Genomic DNA, 26,695 nt, shown 5'->3' on the forward strand with positions numbered 1-26,695 from the left:
GAAACAAGCCATACATGCTGTTTCTGCATCTATTGATTCATAGGAACAAAGTGGGAATTCTGTGGATGAGATCAAGGGATTGTACAACCCTAATTGTGTAGAAAACAACTTCAAAGGTTTTAGGCTATTATTATGGAGCCTCAAACTATTCTCTTGCCATGAACATGTTTTTGATGATAAACATTAAAAATAACACTTTTAAACTATGAGTCATCAAATTACTTACCTATTAAAGATGGCCTGATTTATTTGCTAGGTATTTTTTCAACAATAATGCAAGAAAGAAGTATGTCTATAAAAATACTTTTGCCAATAATAAAAATATATAGTGATCCCTACCCAGCTGCTTTTGAAACACATTCAAGATCTTTGGGAAGCTGAAGCAAATCGGTGTGATTTTTTTCCACTTCCTAAACAAAAAAAAAGGAGAAAATGTAAAAATTCCAATTATACACATGTATGATTTACGATGGCTGCAGTAATACTGGCTGCCTGCCAAAGTCTTAGTTAAACAAAGATCTACCAAAGGGGTGATCTCTCTACCTAAGTATCCCCGAACATCTATGGGCGATCCCGGAAGCATGTGAGTTTCTGCAGTTGGATGAAACTAAATGGGGTAGAATCCACCTTGAATTCTCTGCATTCAGCTTAAGTATTAAACATAGATGAATCTGGATCAATGAATGAGGATTAAAAACAAATTTCTAAAGCATTGTTGCAAAAACTTCCAAGCATCTTGTGTGAACAATAAAATGGTGATCAGACCAAAGTATACTGCAACTCAACCAATTGGATGCCCTTCATCCAGGCTAAAAGGGTTTGGCCAGTTATACATCAAGGGCAGATTGTTCCAGAAAGGAGATGCTGCCACTGTGTTATGCCAAAATACATTTGTTAAACTTTGTGAAAATTGAAGAACCAGTTCAAAAAGCAACCATAAATATCTACTAGGAAGATAAAAGGGAAAAGAATAATCTCTTCCATCTCTAGGCTGGATGGATTCTAAAACAGAGACCTGCCATAATTTAAGCCCTTCGTTTGTATCTAATATTTTGCAAGGATGTCTTACATTCCCTTGGACTTAACTGAGCAGTATAATTAATACCAGAAGAGCAGATTAAAAAGTGTAAATAAAAATTTGACATTAATATTTGGCATTAATAAAAAAGCAAAACAAATCAATAAAGCTAGATGAGCAAGAAAAACACTAAAAAAGTCATTAAAAAAGAAATATTTTGTGTAAGCAAAATATTGTGCATATGTACTTGGCCAAGACCTATTTAATTAAATACCATCTTCCTCAAATAGTTTTGCAATAAAATTATTAGGAAAACAAACAAACAAAAGCAAAATAAAAGAAGACATCATCTTAAATAGATGGTTTCTAACTAGTATATTGATACAGCTGCATCAGTTTCTTTCTACTAGTATTTTACTATTATGGTTACATTTATCAATGAAAAACAACAGAAACTACCTCTAATATATGGTGGAGCAGTGTAATGCGAGTCTGGTTTGCTTTCGTTTCTGTTAACTTGAGCAAAGTACCAATTTTAAAGCCATCAGCGTCTCCTGTGTGACTTCCCTTTCAGAGAAAAAGAACAACAAAAATAATGAACAGTACTATATTTGCTAGTTTCACAATGCTGGCTTGAACAATATTTGCAAAACAAGCAAGAAGAACACCACCATTTTACTCATTACTTTTTTAAAATGTGCATTTTTTCAAGATCACTTACATAGTTCAGGAAGTTTCCAACATTGAGGATCAGTTGACAGAAAATGGGCAACCGTTGACTTGAAATGAGATCTAAGAGGAAAGAAAACCTGTTAAATAGGTGAACATAGATGACCTGGTGAAAATACCAATTTAATGAGTGTTTTCAATTTTTAATTAACCAATAATAAATGTTGGAACAATGTTGAAGAATAATAAGTCTGCAGGTATAGATGGTGTAACTGGAGAAATGTTTAAATATAAAAGCTTTTTTCTTATGGACATGTGATTTGTTTAGTGTGTGTACATGAAGACTACATCCATGCCTGATGAGTAAAAGAATGTGGCTACTATTCCTCTCTGCAAATGTAAACTGGAAGAAGAGTAAATGCAAAAACTACAGGTGTCAGACTGGCCACAACTTAAATTTTTAAATAAAAATGATCTTTGCCTCCATTTGTTGAGAAAGTTATAGTTTATTAGTGATCAAGTGTATTGCAATATTGCAAAGCCAGAACTGAGAATCACACACCCAAATCCCTAAGTTCTACTTTTCCCTCCCTTAACTATCTCTCACTGCTCAACCCAGGATAACCAATCAGGTTCAGGCAAGATGTTTTCATAACAGTCAATCCAAGCGCAGTTTGGTATGCGGCCCCCTCCTTCTTCCAGCTGGGTGACCTTGAGGCAGTGCCTGGAGGACATACAGCACTTACTTTCATTTCCCAAAGTTTTCCCCCTTCATTCCCCACTACACATGGCAGTCTGTCACTATATAGCAGCGAAGTACAAGCAAGCATAAGGTGGTAGCTGACAACAGGAGGTTTGTTAATTAAGTGTGTCTAACAATTCTACTCAAAGAGTGCAGAAGGGATGATGGAACACAATCTGGGAGCTGCTACGCAGTTTTATGCTGGACAAGACCATGCAGATTTAATTTTTGTTCTTTCTTTGGGAGATCAGTAAAATTGTTATGAATGTGAGAAAGAATTTTTGTTTGTTGATATGTATGGCAAAATAAATAGTCTTAATGTGGTGTGTTTTGCATTAATGTGGAATTGAAATTTGTTTGTTAAGGGTCATATTAGAGGTACAGTATGTTATAGTAGATTGTGCACCAAGCCAGGGCTTGGACTAGATGTCATCTGATATCCCTTTCAACTTGATGATTCTAAAGCTGCACCTAAGTGGGAAAAAAGAAGCAGATAGCAGAATATTTACTGAAGGTGGGAAAATGGAGATATTTTATAATGTACAAATGCTAAGATAAAGCTCGTTCATACACTGTGGTCTATTTTCAGAAGCAAATGCTTATCAAAATAACTTTTAAAAGGTTGTATATTAAAAAGACCTCTTTGCTGTGTATTATGGAAGTAAAGGTTCAATGTCAGGAGAAACAAAAATAATCTAAATGCAATGAGAATGAATTGTGTGTGATGAAACAAGAAGAGATACAGTCAATAATAAATGAATGCTGAATAAACATTGACTCATGCAGTATAGAAGTGATTGATCAATATGAAAGAATATATTGAGGTGGTTTGGTCATTAAGATAGAGAGACTGAAGATCAAATCACAACAAGAGCAACAATTTATTAAACATATACAGTATGCTGCCTGGTACTCAATGACTTTGGACAGCTCACAACAATCAAGCAAAGAAATTACAATAACTTCAATCAAAGATGGGAGATTTGACAGACCAGATGGAATGAATTGAAGGGTCTCACTATCCCTAGCCAAAGGCATGGGTGAAAAGCCAGGCCTTCACTGCTTTTCTGAATAACAGCAGAGTGAGATCCATCTGAATCTTGCAGGAAGAGCATGCAAAGCAAGAGTGAATATGATGAGAGGGTGGAGCATGATTCAATGAAATTGATAAAAATGTATGTATGCTGTATAGTCGTGATAGAATAAAGGATAAAAGGCTATGTAGTGATTGTTGTTCATGGAGATTAGGTTTAGCTGTTTCCTTTTCTGTTTGTTGTTTCTTAGGGTTAGGGTTACTCCTTCTCTTTCTTTTGCCTGCAGTTATTTACCCCAAAGGGGAACGGTATGATGGACACGTATATACAAGTATGGATTGTGATAAAAGCATGGATATACTGAGTGAGGTTTTGCTTTCCACCTTGCATGTTTTCATTGCTTCAAAGCTGAGTGCCTGTGCCGGACTTCTGTTGCTAAGCAAATGGGATTAGTACACTGCATACCAAACTGATAAATGCTTCATTCCATTCTGAAACTATTGGCTAACTAATGTGGAGAGATTGAGAACACAAATATTCTCTACATGTTGCAGGGATGGACATGGATCTTCTGAACAAACACAGATCTATGCATTTACATAAGCAATGACCAGACCATTTAAATTCTGCCCCTCTGCAAAGGTGCTAGATTTTGATTTCTCAGCAAATTGTGATTTTTAGATTGAAAAGGAACTGGCCATTCTTCAGACAACTCAGAACATCCAAACCATACTTAGGCCTTAAACAATCACTAACCTTCACAAGCCTTCCTTATTGTTTCTGCTTTGGGCTGCAACATCTCCAACAGAACAGCAGTCTCTTCACATAGTAGCATACATTCAATCCTCAATTGGTAGCTAGAATGGAGAAATCAAACAAATACCAACAGAGCTAGAATGAACATTTTTCAAGCCAATCACTATTATGGAGCAAAACAGTTGAACGTATCTTGCAAATTTAAATGCTTGGCTGACCTATAGGAAATATAAGAAGAAACCCATTATTAATACATTAGCATGATTTAAACATTAACAGCACAGTGGAGGTGGTTCATTGAGTAACAACAGATCCCACCTCCCCCCATTCCACCTCTGCCATCCCCACATGTCCTTAGATTTTAATCTTTGGTTTTAATTTATTTATGTTTTAATGTAGATATATTTTTATGACTATAAAACAACCTAGAGTTACCTTATGGTAAAATGGGAGGTCAATAAATTTTATAAATAAATAGTTATTAATCGTATCAAAATAGAATCATCAAGATCTATCTGCATCATTATCTTTGATAGCTTGGATACGTGAAGACCATCTACCCAGCCCTCTATCATTTACTTTTGACCTGTTCCTAGGACAGAATAAATTCAGTGATGTGCAAGAAACTCAGGGTTCTTGAACTGCTATTAATGGGCATCATATTTGCTTGGGTGAGTGGTTCATCCTGGACTGAGTGAAGAGACAGGCCTACAATTTATGGGTTAGTTCCTTAAATCATATTTGTCAGTGAAGGGGCAGATTTTGTTCCTAAATTTTATTTTACACCTTAGGTTAGCGTTAGCCCATCGACTGGATTTATTAACCTCAATAGTTAGATTACTTTTATATTCTCTACAGGGCTAATGATCTGAAGATCTTTAAGAAGTTCCCCCCCCCAAAATGCAGGAACTAAGCTTTAAATGAACCTGCATATTACAATATATTATGGTAAGCTTCATCACCATATCTGGCTCCTGTTTCATTTTGGGGCAGAGTCAATATTAATATACTATAAGCGCTCCATATCTTAGTATGAGAACATTTGAAGAATTGACTATCTCTGTGTGAGAATGTGCCCATATCTGCCCACTGGAATCATTTAAAACAAATTGTATTTCCTGCTTTAGAAATGTTTGAAATATGTGTACTTAAATTAACTAATTAAATTTATGTTTCTTTAACAAATATTCTCATTAACATTTCTCTTACCTAGGAACTCCAAGGAGTAGAAGATAGAACTGATCTGCATTTGATAATTTTTCCTTTTCTTCTTTGAAAGCTTTCAAATTTTCTATCTAGCAAGAAAAAAGAAAAGTCATGTTCCAGTAGCATTGCTGTTTCCACATTTACAAAGGCTTATAGTTCCGAGCATCATGATGGGTTAAGAAGCTGTGTATTTTAATTTATTGACTACATTTTTGTTTGGATCTAATATTAAATTCTGATTAATTTAATTCTGAGGAGACAGCTTCTGACACACTGATGAAGAGGCTAGAAAATACCTCTCTCTCCCTCCCTCCCCCCTTTCTCTCTCTCTCTCTCTCTCTCCCATCACAACAAACTGTGGCAAGTTCTTAAAGAGATGGGAGTACCAGACCATCTTATTTGTCTCTTGAGAAACCTATATGTGGGCCAAGAAGCAACAGTGAGAACTGGACACAGAACCACTGATTGGTTCAAAATTGGGAAAGGAGTCAGGCAAGGCTGTATACTGTTGCCCTGCCTATTTAACTTATATGCAGAGCACATCATGAGAAAGGCAGAGCTAGATGAATCAAAAGTTGGAATTAAGATTGCCAGGAGAAATATCAACAACCTAAGATATGCAGATGATACCACTCTAATGGCAGAAAGTGAAGAAGAACTAAAGAGCCTCTTGTTGCAGGTGAAGAACGAGAGTGCAAAAGTTGGGTTGAAACTTAACATTAAGAAAACCAAGATCATGGCATCTGGCCCTCTCAATTCCTGGCAAATAGATGGGGAAGAAATGGAGGTAGTGACAGATTTATTTTCCTGGGCTCCAAGATCACTGCAGATGGGTCCTGCAGCCAAGAAATTAAAAGACGCTTGCTCCTCGGGAAGAAAGCTATGGCAAATCTAGACAGCATACAAAAAAGCAGAGACATCACCCTGCCAACAAAAGTGCGTATAGTCAAGGCCATGGTTTTCCCAGTTGCAATGTATGGCTGTGAAAGATGGACCATAAGAAAGGCTGAGCGCCAAAGAATTGAGGCCTTTGAACTATGGTGCTGGAGAAGACTCCTGTGAGTCCCTTGGACTGCAAGGCTTTCAAACCGGTCAGACCTAGAGGAGATCAACCCTGACTGCTCTTTAGAAGGCCAGATCCTGAAGTTGAAACTCAAATACTTTGAGACGTGAGCTTAAATGGACTCCAGAAGAAGATGGTAGAGGACAGGAAGGCCTGGAGGAACATTGTCCATGGGGTCGCGATGTGTCAGACACGACTTCGCAACTAACAACAATCGATTCTATCCTACATATACACATACTGATTATTGAATCATGATGGATAAATGCAGCAAATGCAATACAAAGAAAAATTGAAACAATAGACTTTTTTGTTGTTTGTCTTACTTCATGTTTTTCTGGTAGGAGTTTAAGAAGCTGCTTGAGCACTTCAACATCAAACTTTGTTCTGTCACCTTCCTGAATCATTTTAACCACCTCCTCATTTGTGCTGTGGATAAAAGAGATTGTGGATTAGATACAGTCACTGTTATGTAATAATGGGGAGAGCAAAGGCAGGGTTCTCTTCTTTTCCTCTCATAAGGATCCCTGATGGTGCAGTGGTTAGAATGCTATATTGCATGCTACATGTAACCCCACAGTCTGGAGTTTGATTCTGAAGGGATCAAAATAGACTCAGCCTTCCACCCTTCTGAAGTTGGTAAATGAGCACCCATATTGTTGGGGGCAATATGCTGACATTGTAAACTGTGCAGAGTGCCGCAAAGCACTATAGGATGGCATATAAGCCTAAGTGCTATTGCTATAAGGTTAAAATATTGTGTCTACTCAATGAAATTGATTAACAAGCATGTTCAAGTCAGAAGAGAAAAAGTCTCTTCATTCTATGCCTACAGTTGACAATTGGAATTCATTACAACAAAATTCAGTATTGGTTGCTAGCTAAAGGAATGGTATACTGAAGAAAGATAAATCAATTAGCAATAATTAGTCATGGCAAGTATATTCTGAGTTTGGCTATCAATGAATGCGGATGCTAGGTAGGGTAAATGATGAATGAGGATACAATTCTTTAGGCTTAAGCAAAAAAGCTACCCAGGTCTAATTTTAGGCTGCATCTACTATGTTATGATGACAAAATGGAATCAATCCCAAGTATATGTGGCAAAAATATATCAGAATTGAGACAAAGATATCTCCCGATAAAGGTCCCAGAGTATAGACAGAATTTTCCTCTTTGCCTCAATGCAAAAATAAGTTTCATTAAAGCAAGATGGTTACTTGGAGAGGCTTCATGTGTATATGTGTGTACATGTCAGATTCTAAATGTATGATAACAGTATATATATAACAGTACAAGTTCTAATCTGTTGTAATTCTTGTATGTTTCAGTGCAGTTTAAGAGAATAGATATGTAAACCTATAAAAAGTACATAAAATAAAGGTAAAGGTAAAGGTTCCCCCGCACATGCGTGCTAGTCGTTTCCAACTCTAGGGGCTGGTGCTCATCTCTGTTTCAAAGCCGAAGAGCCAGCGCTTGTCCGAGGACGTCTCCATGGTCATGTGGCCGGCATGACTAGATGCCAAAGGCGCACGGAACGCTGTTACCTTCCCACCGTAGTGGTCCCTATTTTTCTACTTGCATTTTTACGTGCTTTCGAACTGCTAGGTTGGCAGAAGCTGGGACGAGTAACAGGAGCTCTGTTACGCAGCACTCGGGATTCGACCCGCCAGCCAAACTGCCGACCATCTGATCGACAAGCTCAGCGTCCTAACCCACTGAGCCACCGCGTCCCTTACATAAAATAAGCAGTGTTAATTATTACTAGTATTATTTCTCATGATATTAGCATTACTTTATCAATATAAAAACACCACTTACCACTTAAATTGCTTCAAAAATATGTTCAAATTAAGACTCTTTTTGGAATCTAGAAATGTAATCTGTTTTGGAAAATTGAAACATTTTTGGTCAGTTTTATAAATTCATTACAAAGTATAAATTAAAACCACTTGTCAGTTATTTTTAGCCTTATTTTTATAGAAATTTGTAAAATAAGAAGACTTAGGGCACTGTAAATGGACTTTGCCAAATCTATAGAATGCTATCAGTTGGCAAGTGTGAATAATGCCAATGTTTTCATTCTTTTATTGTGCATTAAGATTAAAGGTCACTGGAGTTGGGTAGCCAATAAATTTAAATATGTAAATAATAATAATAACTTGATAGGTGGATAAAAATGAAAAATCCAGTCTAGCATTAAGATTAAAGGTCACTGGAGTTGGGTAGCCAATAAATTTAAATATGTAAATAATAATAATAACTTGATAGGTGGATAAAAATGAAAAATCCAGTCTAAACATCTGGCTGACTGTGTGATGTACCATAATACTAATTTTCTGAACTTCAGAGAATCATAGGGGTGGAAGGGACTATGGAGATCTTCTAGTTCAACTCCCTGCCTAAGACAGGAGTCCTTATACCATCCTGGACAAATGGTTGTCTAATCTTTTCTTGAAAACGTCTGGCACTCACAACTACAGGACGTAAGCTGTTCCACTGATTAATCATTCTCATTGCCATGAAAGTCCTCCTTATTTCCAGGTTGAATCTCCGTGGATGAGCTTGCACTGATTGTTCTTGTCCTGCACTCAGGTGCTATGGAAAATAAATCAATACCCTGTTCCCTGTGACAGTCCTTCAAATATTAGAAGACTGCTATCATGTCTCTCCTATGCCTTCTCTTCATTAGGCTAAACCTAGTTCCCATAGCTGTTGATCATATGACTTAGCCTCCAGACCCCTTATAATCTTTGTTGCTCTTCTTTGCACTCTCTCTAAAGATTCAGCACCATTTCTGAATTGTGGTGAAACAAAAACAATGTTCCCAGTGTGACCTCATTAGTGCAGTGTAGAGTAGTACTATCACTTCCCATGATCTTGATGCTATCTTACTGTTGATGCAGCCTAGAACTTTTTTGGAGCTGCAGCACGCTGCTGATTCATACATAAGGGGTGATCCAGCAGCACACCTATCCCTCTCATAGTTACTAATGTTGAGCCAGGTACCTCCTATTCTATACCTATGCATTTGGTTTTTCCTGTCTAAATGCAGGACCTTACTTTTCTCACCACTGAACTGCATATTGTTGGATAGGACCCAATGTCCAAGTCTGTCAAGATCATTCTGAATCTTGAATCTTTCTTCCAAAGTGTTGGGAATTCCCCCAGCTTGGTGTTGTCTGCAAATTTGATGAGTTCCCCTTCTATCCCCTCATCTAGATCATTTATGAAGATATTGAAGACCCCTGGTCCAAGAAAGAACTTTGAGATATCCCACTGAGTGCTTCCCTCATTTAGATGTAGCTCCATATAGGACTACATGCTGAGTGCAGTTGGTCAGTCAACTGCGAATCCATTTGTTGGTGGTACTGTCTATTCCACGTTGTTCTATCTTACCAAGAAGTAGGTTATGGTCCAAGTATACCATATCCAAAGCATTCCCCTGATCCATTAATTTAGTCATTTTATCAAAGAAGGCAATAAGGTTTGTTTGGCATGATCTGTTTTTTTTTTACAAACTCATGCTGCCTTCCAGTAATTGCCTTATTTATTTTTAGATGCTCAATCATCTGCTGCTTGATTATTTTTTCCAGGATTTTCCAGGTATTGATAGCAAATTGACTGGCCTGTAGTTTTGTGTAGTTTTCTTTTTACCCTTTTTGAAGATTGGAACCACATCAAAAAAAATTTAGTCTATTGGCAGCGCTGAAAATTTTCATTCAGTGGTTCTGAAGTCACATCTGCCAGCTACTTTAGTACCCTGAGATACAAACCATTTGGTCCTGCAGATTTGAACTCATCCAAAGCAGATAGGAGTTCTCTTATCAATTCCTTGCCTATTTTCACCCACATTCCTGTTTTGTCTCCCACAGTGCTGCTTTTGATAGGTTGGGCTATTTTTTCTCTTTTGTGTAAAGAAGGAATTAAGCAGTACTGCTTTTTCCCTGCTGCCCATTACCTCCACTCTGAATTCTGTTAAGAACTCTGTTTTTAGAATATTAGTAATGGATTATACGCATTTGCCCTAAATAATGAACTAATTAAAATTGCTGTATTGGGAATGATGGCCAAATCATTTTACAGGCTTGCATGGAAGCGTAAAAAGTGTACACAGTATAAGCTTTAATTAAGAGTAGTGACCTGTTTTCCCAAACTTACATAACAGCTGAAGCATTCCTGGCAAATCATTTTTAAAGCATCCCTAAAACTAACATGAAAAAACGTATTTCTTCTAACCTCAAAAACTTTCTTGCTTAGTTGGGTAACAGGATGCTGTTCTGCAGCAAGCTAAACACCTGATATATAGGAACTCTTGGATAGTTCAAACAAACATCCAAATGACTAGAGTTAGTTCAAGCAGATTATCAGTATACCTCTTTTGGTTCTGTCTTCATTGGTGCAACGTCCTTTGATTTGGGCTTGTTTTGTGGAAAGCAAAACAACTGTTCTATTCTAGAGTAATCTGGCTCAATAGATTCTTCACTCGTTCTTGTTACTGATGCCCACATGGAGTGACTCTCTGAAAGACACAAGGCAGGATGGTGGGTTACATCTCATAGCTTCACAGTTCATATCTATGACAAATAAATTGTCTTCAGTTTCTGAACGAATGGCAGGATATACATTTGCAGGTAGTCCTTGACTTATGATCATAATTGAGCCCAAAATTTTTGTTGCTAAGCAAGGCAGTTGTTAAGTGAATTTTGCCCCATTTTACCACCTTTCTTGCCACAGTTGTTAAGTGAATCACTGTAGTTGTTAAGTTAGTAACACGGTTATTAAGGGAATCTGGCTTCCCCCATCGACTTTGCTTGCCAGAAGGTCACAAAAGGTGTTCACTTGACTCTAGGATGCTGCAACCATCAGAAATATGAGTCAGTTGCCAAGTGTCTGAATTTTTATCACGACCATGGGGATGCTGAAATGGGCATAAGTGTGAAAAATGGTCATGAATCACTTTTTTTAGTGCTGCTGTAACTTCAGTCACCAAACAAACTGTTGTAAGTCAAGGACTACCTGTGTACACACACACACACACACACACACACACACACACAGAGAGAAAGTGCATAGCAAAATATGTACAGAAACATATCCAATAATTAAAATTATTAATTATTTAGTTGACATAGACTTTTGATAGAAAAGTGGAAGAACCCTTGTAGTAACCTTACTCTTGACCTTTCCCCATCTGCTGCCTTCAACTCCAATATCCTTAGTTTGTAGGATGATTATTAGGGCTACAATAATAAAAATTCAGTGCAATGATTGTCTCCATGGTTTCTAACTGAGCCCTATGTCCATTTTTTCCCTAGTTTGGGAATGGCAGGAATTGAAAATGTAACTTCCCTGAATGTCTGAGCAACTCTGAAATTATGTGATTGGTGAGAAAGTCCATTCCTTGCTAACACACTCTGTACTCTTGATAATATACTGAATGATAATGCTTTTCCAAAAATGGAAAATTTCTTCCATGCTTTTTTACTTGCAGATGACATGTAAAGGGGGTAAATTTTAAAAATGGCAGTGCTTCAGCTTAAAGAGAACAATTCATCAAAAACTTATAAGTTTATATCATGGACTATACCGATACATTTTCTTTCTTTAAAAAATAATGTTAAATATGTCAGTTACAATATACATTAAAATATTCAAATTCTGCTTTCATTTCATTCAAAAAAGTATGCATGAGAGGGTTTACATGAATGTAAAAGCTTAGCTTATATTATTGGTACTGCTAAGAAAAAGCCCCCTTTCCTGCTTCCATTACTTCAGTCACAGCACAGAGAACAGGATGGCCAAAGGGAATCCTAGAACAGGGACAGACTCAGCTGTGAAGGAAAAGAATCTACTGGGAAAAAACCTAAAGGTTTTCTTTAAAGCCTCGCTGGAATGGTCTGCCTTGAAGACTTCAGAAGTACTTACCTCTCACGACATTGGAGGGCAGCTTCTGCCAATTCAGCTTCTTCATCCTTAGTGTTGGCATCTTCATTCTTTTAGGGGGTGGTGCGGCATAGCTCAGGGTGTTGGCCCATGCAGGGACAATTACCTCTACGTTGCCTCCTAGAGGTGGAGGAGGTGGGATGCCTGGCAGTGGAGGAGGGGGTGGTAGCCCTTCCATCCCAGGCAGTGGGGGAGGAGGAGGTGGCATGCCTGGGAGTGGTGGGGGTGGAGGTGGCACTCCTGCAATACCAGGAAGAGGGGGAGGGGGAGGGATCCCTACCATGCCTGGCAGTGGAGGAGGGGGAGGGATCCCTACCACACCTGGCAGTGGAGGAGGGGGAGGGATCCCTACCATGCCTGGCAGTGGAGGAGGGGGAGCGATCCCTACCACGCCTGGTAGTGGGGGAGGTGGTGGTGGCATGGCTGAGTTAAGGGGCAGGGAATGGGCCCCTGTCATACTGGGCAGTGGGGGAGGAGGAGGGATCCCTACCATATTGGGCAGTGGGGGAGGTGGTGGTGGCACAGCTGAATTTTGAGGTAGGGAATGGGTCCCTATCATAATGGGCAGAGGGGGAGGGGGAGGGATCCCTGCCATCCCAGGCAGAGGAGGAAAGGGTGAGATTGTTGCTACATCATGCAATGTGGGAACTGATGGTGGCATTTGTATCACAGGTTGAGGAGAAGGCTGTTGTGGCAACATGTTTGATGTTCCTGGGAGGGGAGGAGGAGCAGCAGCTGAAGATAGATTCCATTCTGGTGAAGCTGAGCTGGCTGAAAAGCAGGAGGATGCAACCTTAGAGACATCATGTGGCTCTATATTAACTGGAATATTGGAAAAGCAAGTTCTTGGAGGAGAGCTCTGGATGGTGTTTGGGCATTGTCCCAGATCTTCATTGGTCTGAGTGCTTTCGTTCACCTTGTTAGCTGCTTTTTGGGAACCTAAATCTCTTTTCTTGGGTTGCTTCTTGACAGACAACAATCTCTCCATGACTTCTTCCACACTATTATCTTCTACTGTAAAATATTAGATAGAATAGAGTAAAACAAACTAAAATCCTATTCTCTTTTCAAATAAATGTCACAATGAACATTTTTAAGATGGTATCTTTTGAAAATGAGCAATGTTTTCAAACAGATTCATACGGATGAAAATCAGGGAAAAATGGTTTAAACCATAGAAATGAGCAATTCGTTTGGTTCAAGCTACATAGTGTGTAGACCCAGGGATCCCCAAGCCCTGGTCTGTGGACTGGCACTGGTTCACGGCATGCCAGCAACTGGTTCGCACAAACAAGCGAACCCCCATCCGTGGGATGCAGGCAGCATGCAAAACCACGTCCCCTCCGATTCATGAAAAATCCTTTCTCCACTGAACCAGTCCCTGGTGCCCAAAAGGTTTGGGGCTGCTGTTCTGAACCAGCCCTCTTCTCGCAACCCCTAATTAAGAGAAGAGTCTGGAAAGCGTCCAAGGCTAAAAGGCTTCTGCCAAGATTTAATTACGCAGTTAACAAAAACACAAGAGCTTGTCTTCTCAAGCGGAAAAGTTGCTTTCAGCAACCAGCCCCTCCCCAAACACTTCTTTTATAGAGAGCTCAGGGCGTGGTCTCCCTGTGCCTCCTCCCGAGGAGTCCCATAGTCTTTCTTTGTTTGTCCCTGCTCGTCTGCCTCCTACGTCGGGCGTCCTTGAACAGGGCCAGCTGTGGGTCATCATCCTCCGCACTCTCGGGCTCACACAGCTGAGAAGAGGTCCCCGGCTGAGGACTCTGCAAAGCCTCCAAATCATCATCAGCCGGTTCGTTTCCCTCCTCCCCCACATCTGAGTCCTCCGATACATCGGACCCGGCTGTCGGACCCACAGGCTGGCCCTGAGTCACAACAGCTGCTATGCTAGACATAAAGGGTGTGTGTGTGTCTTATAGCCTTCCTTCCCAAACTAGGCAATTGTCGAGTCAAGTGGATCTACTTTAAGAGAGAATGTCAGTTGGAGAGCTATGCATAAAAAATAAATAAATCTGTGCTCTGTCTCCACCATTTTCTTCAAATGCTCCTGCTTGAAGTGTATTGATGTCTGAACTTTTTATCTTCTGTTTGAAGTTCATATCCCTTTCTGCTATTTCTCTATTTCATACTAGAATGTAACATTGATTGGTAACCCTGTAACTATGCCTGCCATAACTGAAGACAAATGTATACATATGTATTTCATATTATTATATTTTTTATTAAAAGTAAAATTGCTATATTTAAATTTAAATGTTTATTTTGATTTCTTGGAAAAGCTTTTTATTAGGAGAGTTGAGAGTAGGAAAAGCTTTCACAGACTTTTCCTTTACATTATTTGTAAAATACTGAAAGATGTAGTATTTTCTCTGTTGCTTGTGATCTAACAGTTGGAAAGCTACTCTGTTCTTATTTTTGTATATTCTTATTTTTGTTTCTCATGCTCACTATGCAATTTTACAAGATCACCTAAGAAATTACTTAAGTGAATATATGTAAACATGTTCCTTGCTTGTGTTTTGCCATTTGGCCATATCAATGTAGAGACATTTACTGTTGTCTGAGGAGAGTCTTACATTAATGATTGAGTAGAGGGAAGGGTGATTTTGAGTCCATACAGGAATTTATGAACCAAAGAAACCATACACATGCTCTGAACCTTAAGAATCAAAACTTTACAGTGATAATTGAGATTAATAAATGAAATGGGTGCAACTGAGGTTCCCTCTGTATTCAAGCATTTATTGCAATGATTACGTAGTTGTATACTCTGGGTGCAGTAATAACCTGAAGGCATAAGAGATCTAAACTTCTGTCTTTTTTGGCAGCAAATTACCTTTTGCATAAGGATTATTGATAATGGGATCATACTATGAGTTGAAGAAAGCCTATTAACAAAGTCCTCATGCCTTTGATGAGTGCATTCTCCATGAACTAGAAATCTTTCAGACCTAACTAAAGCAAGGTCATTGTGGTAAGATCATCTTCTATAACAGGGGTATCAAACTGCTGGCCCACGGGCCAGATGCGTCATGCCGAAACCGTGCCCACCCCATTGCTGGCAATGTAAAAAAAAGTCACGACACGTCACGTGACGTTGCAAGTGTGACACCCCTTTTCTATAAGATAGCAACCAGAAGATATATCAGCCAAATCAGTGCACTACTACCTGTGAACACAATTGTGACCTGACCTGGAAATATCTTAAGCTGCAAACCTAATCCACTTCCTAAAACAGCTGATGGAACTTCTATCTTGCATGGACTGAACTTCAATTTATTGGCTCATACGTAATCCAGCATTGCTTCCAGTGATAACTCCCTTTGTTCTGGATAAAGAATTCTCTGGCAGCAGACTTCCTTTAGAAGGAAACAGGAAATTGGATGGAAAATGTTTACTTATATTCTTTCTGAGCAACACAATCTCTCATCCACAATTTTCTACTGCCACCTGTCCTGGAGTGCCAAAGTACTTTTTCCTTTATTCTGTTGATCTAGGAAGATGATGTAAATGGGGCAGAAGTCTGTTATAAATCTGGTGGGTCACAATTCCAGAGCCAGATTTCTTAAACTAAACATGAAGCTTGTATTTTGGCTTGTATTGTTTTTTGGGAACATATATTTATTTATTTTATTTTTATTTTAATTCCATTTATATCCCGCCCTTCTCCGAAGACTCAGGGCGGCTTACAAACTTAGCAGTAGCCTTCATTCTATGTATATGCCTGCTTATTAGGGCTTTCACACACACCTCCAAGCAGCATTATTACAAAGTCAGCTTAATTGCCCCCAACAATCTGGGTCCTCATTTTACCTACCTCGGAAGGATGGAAGGCTGAGTCAACCTTGAGCCTGGTGGGATGCGAACCTGCACTAATTGCAGGCAGCTGGTGTTACTTAAGGAGGCATTAGCCAACTGCTCCACCAAGGCTCTTATATTGCATCACAGTGCCTTAAAACTTACTGTCATTAGCAAGCATGATGGCTCTGCTTACTAAAATTTCTAAGGATTCCCAGAGCAATAGGCTGGAGCGATGAGAAGGTTCGAGATGCAAGAGGCTCTGGAGAATGGACAGCAATTGAATGGAGACTGGGGAGCTGCTCACCTAAAACAGAAAGTGAAACTTTGAACTATTATCTCTGTATATATTACAATACTGATGCCACTGTAGTGATGCTACTCTAGTATTACAATCTGTGCTACCAAAAATCCAGAGCCATAAGATGAATCTTTATTGAAATTAGATTTAATGGTTGTTACAACAGCAAACAGATACTATTCTATATATAATTATCTAATGCTATATAACCATATCTATATAGATATAGATAAATATATAGGTAATACCTGTATATGTATATCAGTGTTATGTTCCTTTCTTTTTCTATTATTTTTTAAAAATAATGCAATAGCTAATCAAGTTTCCCATTTGTGGAAAGAATCTCAAGATGTAAATTCAATGGGTATGTATGCAAATGCAGTGCATATCCTTGTACTAGAACAGATAGCAATTACAAATAATATATAAAACTCACACGGGGGGAAAATGCCACTTTGCTTCTACAAACTAGTGAAATGATGCTCTGCAACTGTGAAAGTGTTATTCTTCATATTTAAGCAGCAGGTTTACACGGAAAATTCAATGGATTATATTAAAGCAAGGCCAATTTTAATAGACTTGCCCCAGATTTTAGGTGATTATTTCTCGAAAGAAAAACTTCAAAGCTGGGTGACAAAGGGGTAGGATGAGAGCTGTTTAAAAAAGTCAGGATGACTCTAGGATCATTCCCTTTCATCCTGAGCTCAAGACACTCTCCATCATAATAATTGGCCCTGAAACATTCAGTCAATTTCTGAAGAAGATTTGGAACTGGATGTCCCCAGAGTGAGTATAAGAAGCCAATTGTACACTGTGCCTTTAACTGGTTGTGTGGCTTATTAAAGTTTTATTCTCTTAACTTTTGATATATAATAGTTATATACCGGTAGTTTTAAATCAGTATTTAGGAATGCTGAATTCCATAGGATGATGAAGAGAAACAGAAACAAAGAGGAATTATATGTTGCATTAAAAAGAAAATATTACTTTGTTGAACAGAGATGAGAAAACATCTTGATGATTGTTCATATCAATGCCATCACATATTCTCAGTAACTCTTCATCATCTTCAGTCTTAGCCTCCTCAAATGTCTCACACTGGATAAGCAGGTCCTCATCTTCTATGTCTCTATATAAAGCCCACAACAATAAATATTAGCAATTCATTAATCAAGATAACTTTTTAAATTTTAAAATAATAACAGTCAATAATTCTGTAGTAGATGCGAATATCCCATCTCTGTATCTGATTGATAAAAACTCTTAAGTTGATGAAATTTCAAGCTAAAGAAATGTGGGAATAGAAATTTACCCTAAAACCAAACTTATACACAAGAAAGAAAGAATGATAGTTTGCTTGTTATCATAATGACAAGATTATTTATTTATTTATTTATTTATTTATTTGTTTATTTATTTATTTACTTCTTACTTACATACTATATTTCTGAACTGTCCTTCTCCCTCAAAGAATAACTTTTTACAGGTAACACACAATTTTACAAGTAACAGACACAGACACACCAACCAGATGTGACAACCATCACACTGTAATCTAGATCAGCTAGCCTAGGTCGTCTTAGCTTCAGTGGGAATAGAGATGACCCCTGCAAAATAGTTTCAAGTAGTTTCTGGGGAGATTGGTAAGACATGTCAAATTTTAAGCAAGATGAATGCTTAGTTTTACAGATCTCAAGTTGATAGAAAATAATTTGCAAAAGTATATCTAGATTTTTTTTTATTTAATGAAGGATAAAGAAAGATGATGGTGAAGATAAAGAAAACAAAACTCAATCTGATGGATAGAAATCTTGCTGAACCAAAACAGACAATCAATGAAACCTTGCTATTTTAAAGGAAATACTATTGTGGTCAACTGTATTTCAGTTCATATCTGTTTCCTTCTACACTCTGCAGGAAGGAACTAGACATTAGAGATACAACAGTAGACTCAAAGAATTATAAAGGAAATGCCTCTCCCTTAATCATGTGCTGTATTACAGTACAAAATTGTGAAACAATTATCATATTTCAAATATAATATAGTTACATATTCAAAAACATAATAAATCACTCACCGCAGTTTGCTTAAAATATCCAACAACTGAAGACCTGGAAATAGAGAAGAGGAAAAAAAAACCCTCCATCAATATATGGTCTAATAAAAACAATCTACTTTAGCATCAATAACACTAACAAATATGCCACACAGAAAATGGCTAAATGAGTACCAGTTTAGGTAGGGAGATCTTTTTGTGAAACAGATGTAAATTAAAAATTGCTAAATGATACACAAAATGGAATTGCTAATTAAAAAGATTAAATATAGTTTAGCAAGAAGGAAACCAACTTTTTGTTTTGTTTTATTTTCTTCAGTTTAGATAAATTCAGAGTAGGTAAGTCTTTCAGGTCATAATGCTTAGATGGTTCCACAAGAGCAGGGGTTCCAACCAGAAATGCTCGCACCCCCTGTGGGCGCAAGATGATATTCCAGGGGGTGTGAAAACTTGGTTTTTCAAAATTATGGTGTATATGCATAATTTGTTGCCATTATTTCGAACTTTTGTAAGGGATGCGAGAATATATCAGAAGTGTTCTAGGGGTGCGGGGTATAGAAGAGGTTGGGAGCTGCTGCACTAGAGCCTTGCTGATAGGCCAGGGAATCTTCTGACAAAGGTAATTTCATATGGAACATCTGGACTGAAAACATTCTTACCAATGAACTCATTCCGGAGCTGCATCCTCCCTCTCAGTTCCTCTGTTCCCAATATAACCGCATTGATGGCACTCAAGAGCGTTATCATGTAGGGCACATTGTCTGTGACTGAGAGCTCATTCATAATGATGCTGAACCGGTACTGTTGGTTTTTCACAGTCTGTGGCAAAGGAGGCAAATCAAAGATGTGCTGGACTGAATGCTATATTTCAAAACCAAGTTTGTTCAGCCTACTATTTTCACCTCAGTTTAGCAATGATCTTTAGAGTTTTAAGTAGAAAATTCAGAAATCTAGCTATGCCAGAAATCCAGCTTGCAAAGTTTCACAAGTTGAACTATGCTCATTCTCTGAAATAAATTCCTCAATTCATGAGAAATGGCAAGATGAAAAAAAATGCTTCCATCACAACACTTTTATTTGTCTTAAGTATAATTAACCTCCCCTGTTTCAGATGTGAGGAACCTGAAGTTCTTTAGATGTGACTCAACTTTAATTCCCTACATTCACCAGAGATCACATAGGCTGGATGGCTGAGAGTTGTAGTTAAGCAATATTAAGGAACCATAGCTTCTCTATCTCTGTGGTGACAAATTTATTTATTTATTTATTTATTTATTTATTTATTTATTTATTTATTTATTTATTTATTTATTTATTTATTTTAATCCCATTTATATCCCGCCCTTCTCCGAAGACTCAGGGCGGCTTACAATCTAAGCACAAATCAAATGTGCTTAGCAATAGCCTTCATTCTATGTATATGCCTGCTTATTAGGGCTTTCGCCCCCCCCCCAAGCGACATTATTACAAAGTCAGCTTATTGCCCCCAACAATCTGGGTCCTCAATGATTTTAGTTATGAGAAAGAGGGCCATTGAAATGGACTGGCATTTAATAATAGATTAAAAACAGAAGACTTTTTTGACCCAATTCATTACCCACCAATGGAATTCCTTACTATATAATGTATTAATAGGAGTCATTGATATAGTCAATAGAGGCAACAGAAAGGACAGACATGGGAAAATGTAGTTGAATTCTTTATCAGAGAGTAAGAGTTTGTGTGTATGTCTATTCTAAAAATGAGGTCAGCAATCTTTTTGAACCACTCGGCATATTTAGCATTTTAAGGAATCTCCCTCCCATCTCATTGTGTGTGTTTTTTTTAAGGTAAAGGTAAAGGTAAAGGTTCCCCCGCACATGCGTGCTAGTCGTTTCCGACTCTAGGGGCCAGTGCTCATCTCCGTTTCAAAGCCGAAGAGCCAGCGCTTGTCCGAGGACATCTCCGTGGTCATGTGGCTGGCATGACTAGACGCCAAAGGCGCACGGAACGCTGTTACCTTCCCACCGGAGTGGTCCCTATTTTTCTACTTGCATTTTTACGTGCTTTCGAACTGCTAGGTTGGCAGAAGCTGGGACGAGTAACAGGCGCTCACTCTGTTACGCGGCACTCGGGATTCGACCCGCCAAACTGCCGACCTTCCGATCGACAAGCTCAGCGTCCTAACCCACTGAGCCACCGCGTCCTAATTTTTTTAAGGTAGATGGGTACAAAACTCTAGTATGTATATAGGCACAATTTTTCTTTTCTAAGAATGTCTATGAGGTCCAGAGGAAGTTTGCTGTCATTTTAGGGGCAGAGTTGAATGAATTTGGAGAGTGACATTTTGCCTTGTGGCTTGTCAATTTTTACTTAATTTTAATTTTAATAATCTCAAAGGAAATAAAAAGTGTGCAGCTAATCTGAAGCATGCCAAGGAAGATTCGTATTGTCTTAAATACCAGATTACCTAATCCTGCTCTGCAGGTTCAGAAGAGACTTAATGACTTCACCCCATTTGTGACTTTCTGAATGAGGACCAATGAGATGGACTGATGGGTTTGATTCTGAAGAGCTATACTGATTGATGCAATTATGGCATTCATTATATATCTGATTTTCTACTTGCCTTGTAATGATCTAGAGCATCCAAAGCCAGTGCATGTCCATCAAGTGAATAAATGCAGAGAGCAGCCAGGAGTTCAAACACTTGCTTTTTGACCATGATATTTGAAGTATCCAGTGCTTACAAAGACAAAAAAGGACAATTATATATTAGAGTTATACTGTGTATTTTATAGATGATGTAGTTTGAAAATGATTTTTTCTATTCAATTCTAAATTCAGGGGACCCAATCTAGATTGAGACTGTAATATGGGAATGAAAGGGGTCTTAATTTTTTGTCCCCTGTCCCAACACAAATGCAATTCATTCCATTTGGCATCCTTCCCCCTAGATAGGATTGCAGCTCTCCAGTTTACAAGCTAATTCAATACCCTATATATACTATACCAAAATCCTGTACTCCAATTTACTACATATCTTTTCTTCTTCTTCCTCAGCTATGTAAGATAATGTACAAGCCATTTTTTGTGAGACATCTCTTTATATTCAACCCTTTGTAGTGTACCTAACAATCGAGTTCTACTGATCTGAAGAAGGCCAGGCCAGGGGCCATAATTTCTTTTTATGAGTTATTTCCTGCTTTTCTGAAATAGGTACTCATGTTATTTTCCCTTGGTGTGTAATTGAAGAGTGGAAGGAGAGAAAGGCTGCAGAACACTGGAGAGATGATTGCACAATAGAAGACAGGACAGGACATTCTTATTCACCCTTCAGCCATTTCATACTTAAAGCCTTTCCCCACTGCTGAGTAGAAGAGCTATTATCCATCAATTCTTGAGTCAGCAGAAAACGACACTGTCATGACATTTCCTGTCCCGTTTCCACTTCTACTGCCTCTATTTCAAGTCACAGCACTCATGATGATTTCCCTGCAAGGGATGACAAAGCCTACAGCTTTTTCAATGTCATGATTGCTAGTTTATTCAGTTGTCCCCACTAACTTCTGTGCTTCCTATGGATTCTTGAACAGCTCTAAAATCCTGTAATAATGATCCCCAACCATGAAATCATAAAAAATCAAATAACAAATAATCCGGAGGGAGGGAGGGGGAGAGAGAGAGAGAGAGAGAGAGAGAGAGAGAGAGAGAGAGAGAGAGAGAGAGAGAGAGAGAGAGAGAGAGAGAGAATGAGAATGCGTCCTCACCTTGAGAGAGTTTCCTGATATAACCTTCATTGCTCACGATATATTCAATGCCCTTCTGAGAGTTCATTACTGCCCGCACACAGTTGATGCATGTCAGCTGCAGGAGGGCATCTGAGATCCTAGAAACTCCTCTCCCTGACAGTCTGTCGAGGGCTTCTAACAGAAGATCCAGTCCACAGAGTTCCAAAAACTGGACCATCCAACCATCATCGCTACTTTCCAGCCGTTTCTTGAGCCCCGAGTAATTCACCACTGAAGGGATCTGCAAGAGACGAATGCAGAGCTCTGGCTCCGCGTTTTCCAGATTGGCTTCAGTTTGATCCGAATCCTGGGAACCCAGCCTTTCTTTCAAGACACTCCATTTCTTGTGTGCATTTTCTTTCTTGCTAGACATTTTGGCAGGTTGCTCCTAAAATAGGAAGAGGAAAAACAGACATCAAAATTTCATTAATGTTGTTATGTTTGTCTGTAAATGACTTCCCCACAAATTACTGTCCAAATCACCAGACAGATAAAGGTTTTACTGCCTTACCGGGAAGCTTCAATTTTCCAGAGGGATAATTAAGCATATGTCTGCTCAGATCTTTTCTCCTCTATTCCACAAATTGTTCTATTAACTCAGGATCGTAAGAACATAAGCAATCCCCTGATGCACCAGATCTTTGATCTACATAGTCCAACAGTATCTTCTCATAATGGCCAACAAACTGCACAAGGAAACTCACTAATGTCTCAGGGGATAGCCTTTAGAGACTGTCACATTGCCATCAATCCTTTGACTTCCATGAATTTGTCTAATCCTTTTTTGAAGCTAGCAAGCAGTAGCTAGCATCACATCTCATAGTAATATGTTCTCAAGTTTAGTAAGATGTATTAAAAAATTTTTTTGGCCTCTACTGATTCTTCCAGGATTCAATCAAACCACATCCTTTTTTTTCTACAACTGGCCCCTTTATCTCCAGCCTCGTCCTCATGAAAAACCCATTTGTGCATTCTGAAGCCTCATTAGATATTTGTCAACCATTCTCAAAATTTACTAATGAATGGACTGTAATAAGTATACCCTAAATTTCTCAATTGGCAACTGCTTGTTTTTTTAACTCATGAATATCCAACTTTAAAGAGCCTTTACAATGAACTACTGAATGAGCAGGAATTAGCTTAAAAGAGACTTAAAGTCTCTTCCAACCCTTACATTATATGATGCTGTGATTCTGTGATGCTGTAGAGGTAGGATGATGCTTTGGTTAAAGCCTAGGGCTAATTCTCTTAAAATGGATAGATGAAGACTTTCTTGGATCAAGGTTACCTCCTGAAAGCTACATAGTTTATATTTCCTATAATTCTTTTGGCAATAATAGATGAGTAGCTTGCCACTGTCTTTTTCCGAGAATCTTCTTTAGTTCTTTTCAGTCAAGTCTCATCCTTGGGATTTCTTGGTGGCCAATCATCATAACACTAATCATTTCATCAATTAACTGGGTAAGCATATCTAGCCTGAGAAAACTCAAGAAACTCAAGAAATTAAAAGCCTGCACCTGTGCATCCGACCCCCACATAGAACAATTGCTATCCTTTGCTACCTATCTAGATATCATCTCATCCCTTTTAAACAGTAAATATTTACAATTCTGTATGTATATATTGAAATGCATATCAGTCTCCCTTTAATTCTTTGTTAGCAATTAAAAAAAATTACACAAATATGAGCTGTCACTATTGTGACCACTGCCTGTGGATGGCCCTGGGTTGGGCTGAAACAGGAAATAAGATTTGTCCCATGTTTGGGGCCTAGCAAGGTAATCTGAATACTTAGCAGACATTTAACACATATATATCTCTCTCACAGCAACACATGTGTTCTGAACCAGCCCTCTTCTCGCAACCCCTATTCAAAAAGAAGAGACTGGAAAGCGTCCAAGGCTAAAAGGCTTCTGCCAAGATTTAATTACGCAGTTAACAAAAACACTAGAGCTTGTCTTCTCAAGCGGAAAAGTTGCTTTCAGCAACCAGCCCCTCCCCAAACACTGCTTTTATAGAGAGCTCAGGGCGTGGTCTCCCTGTGCCTCCTCCCGAGGAGTCCTGCAGCCTTTCTTTGTTTGTTCCTGCTTGACTGCCTCCTGCGTCGGGCGTCCTTGAACAGGGCCAGCTGTGGGTCATCTTCCTCCGCACTCTCGGGCTCACGCAGCTGAGAAGAGGTCCCCGGCTGAGGACTCTGCAAAGCCTCCAAACCATCATCAGCCGGTTCGTTTCCCTCCTCCAAACCATCATCAGCCGGTTCATTTCCCTCCTCCCCCTCAGAGTCATCCGATACATCAGAGCCGGCTGTCGGACCCACAGGCTGGCCCTGAGTCACAACACTATGAAACAAACTGTGCACAACATCTCAGATAGGATTCTCACCAAAGCCGAAACCAACAACCTGTCTAAAGGATTTAATTTTGCAGTCGCTCCCAAACACATTCCCACGGAAACCATTATATGCAGAGTCGAATCCAGTCTGACCAAAATTAACCCTGATGACACCAACAAAATCAGACACGAAGTTACCAACATCCTCTGCACCAGCAAACCACCCAAAAGCAACTTACCCAAAGAGGAACAGACAGCACTACTTAACCTAAAAAAAGACACCAGCATAATCATTCTGCCAGCAGACAAAGGCAACGCCACGGTGGTAATGAACTCATCTGACGACCATACCAAATTATCCAACCTACTCCGAGACTCCACATACAAACTCCTCAAGATAGATCCCACCACCTACCTGGAAAAAAAACACAAAATCCAAAATAAAAGCCACCCCCATCAGTGAAGAGATCCAGCAAACAATCATTCCCAGAGAAAAATCTGGGAATGATACAAACAAATGGAAGGAGCACCCATGGGATCACCCCTTTCACCTGTCATCGCAAACCTCTACATGGAACACTTTGAAACCCTCGCTCTAGAAAAATCCAACCACAAACCTAAACTCTGGCTCAGATACGTAGATGACACCTTCGTAATCTGGCCACACGGCAAAGAAAAACTGGATGACTTCCTCACACACCTCAATAGCCTACACCCCAAAATACAATTCACCATGGAAACAGAAGCTAACAATCAACTTCCCTTCCTTGACGTCTTAGTCTACAAGAAATCCAACGGCTCCCTAGGACACACTATCTACCATAAAAACACACACACAAACCGCTATCTGAACGCACTCTCACACCACCACCCAGCACAGATCAACTCCATAGCCAAGACATTCATCTCCAGAACAAAACACCTAGCTGACGAACAACACCTAAAAACCGAACTACACACTGTCACTAATGTACTAACAGCCAACGGATTCCAAAGAAACATGATTACCAACTTAATCCGAAGAGAGACACCCACAAAAACCCAAGACAGAGAACAAGGAAATGGCAAAGCCCTCCTCCCATACTTAAAAGGGACCACAGACAGAATCAGCAAGATCCTCCAAAAACACAACATCAAAACAGCATTCTACACAGACAGAAAAATATCCACCATCCTAAGAAACCCCAAAGACATAATTGGGTTAGAAAACCAAGGAGTATATGAAATCCCATGCACCACCTGCCCCACCACATACATCGGACAGACCAACAGAAGAATAAGTGCACGCATTGAAGAGCACAGGAACTCACTCAGAAAGGGAGAACAAACTTCATCCCTGTTCCAACACTTTAAAGCCACGGGACATGAAATTGATTTTAAAAAAACCAGAACTATTGCCAAAATTGAACATTTTAACAACAGAATAATCAGAGAAGCCATCGAGATAGTAAAACGCCCTCACAGCATGAACAAACGAGATGATACCTCTCGCCTACCAGCCATTTGGAAACCCGCCTTGATTGACAGACGAGTCCCAACCACCAAGAATGATACCAGACCCAAACTCATGATAACATCACATGACATCACCACCACACAACCATTCAAAAAGCAAATCCGAACCTACAACGATAACGACACACAACCACAAAACAGAAACCTAACTACAGCTGCAACATTAGCCACTTTAAACCCCTCCAAACCACACAATAAGCAAACTGACACCCACTATAAAAACATGGCACCACCACAAACACAGAGCCGAACAAAAGCAGCACAACTCACCAGTTCAGGTCTAAGGCTGGCAGCTGAGACCAGCCCATCCACTCAAAACACATCCCCACCCAATCAGAACACAGCCCCCATTCAAAACACACTCCCACCCAATCAGAACACAGCTAACCCCCCACCCAATCAGAGCACACCTCCACCCACAGAACACCCCCCCTGGCAGTTTAAAAAAGAAGAAAAAACAGCCACTACCACACACTTCTCCCAGAAGAA

At 39.1% G+C, this 26,695-nt stretch overlaps 1 protein-coding gene across 1 annotated transcript in view; it reads right to left on the minus strand.

The window, feature by feature from the left end:
• Positions 1-26,695, minus strand: part of INF2 (inverted formin 2) — a 77,865-nt gene that overhangs the window by 12,580 nt on the left and 38,590 nt on the right. Inside the window, exons 2-16 of the mRNA XM_081313755.1 lie at positions 22,340-22,748; positions 21,199-21,314; positions 19,250-19,409; positions 18,612-18,645; positions 17,521-17,662; positions 16,398-16,539; positions 12,417-13,448; positions 10,865-11,010; positions 8,310-8,371; positions 6,815-6,917; positions 5,429-5,514; positions 4,220-4,320; positions 1,740-1,810; positions 1,478-1,585; positions 340-410 (exon numbers count right to left, since the gene is read on the minus strand). Coding sequence (XP_081169881.1) covers positions 340-410; positions 1,478-1,585; positions 1,740-1,810; positions 4,220-4,320; positions 5,429-5,514; positions 6,815-6,917; positions 8,310-8,371; positions 10,865-11,010; positions 12,417-13,448; positions 16,398-16,539; positions 17,521-17,662; positions 18,612-18,645; positions 19,250-19,409; positions 21,199-21,314; positions 22,340-22,733 — 2,768 coding nt within the window. The 5' untranslated portion in view covers positions 22,734-22,748. The remainder of the gene's footprint in view (positions 1-339; positions 411-1,477; positions 1,586-1,739; positions 1,811-4,219; positions 4,321-5,428; positions 5,515-6,814; positions 6,918-8,309; positions 8,372-10,864; positions 11,011-12,416; positions 13,449-16,397; positions 16,540-17,520; positions 17,663-18,611; positions 18,646-19,249; positions 19,410-21,198; positions 21,315-22,339; positions 22,749-26,695) is intronic.

This window comes from Vipera berus (genome assembly GCF_964194415.1).
Source record: "Vipera berus genome assembly, chromosome: 1".
Taxonomy (NCBI): Eukaryota; Metazoa; Chordata; class Lepidosauria; order Squamata; family Viperidae; genus Vipera; species Vipera berus.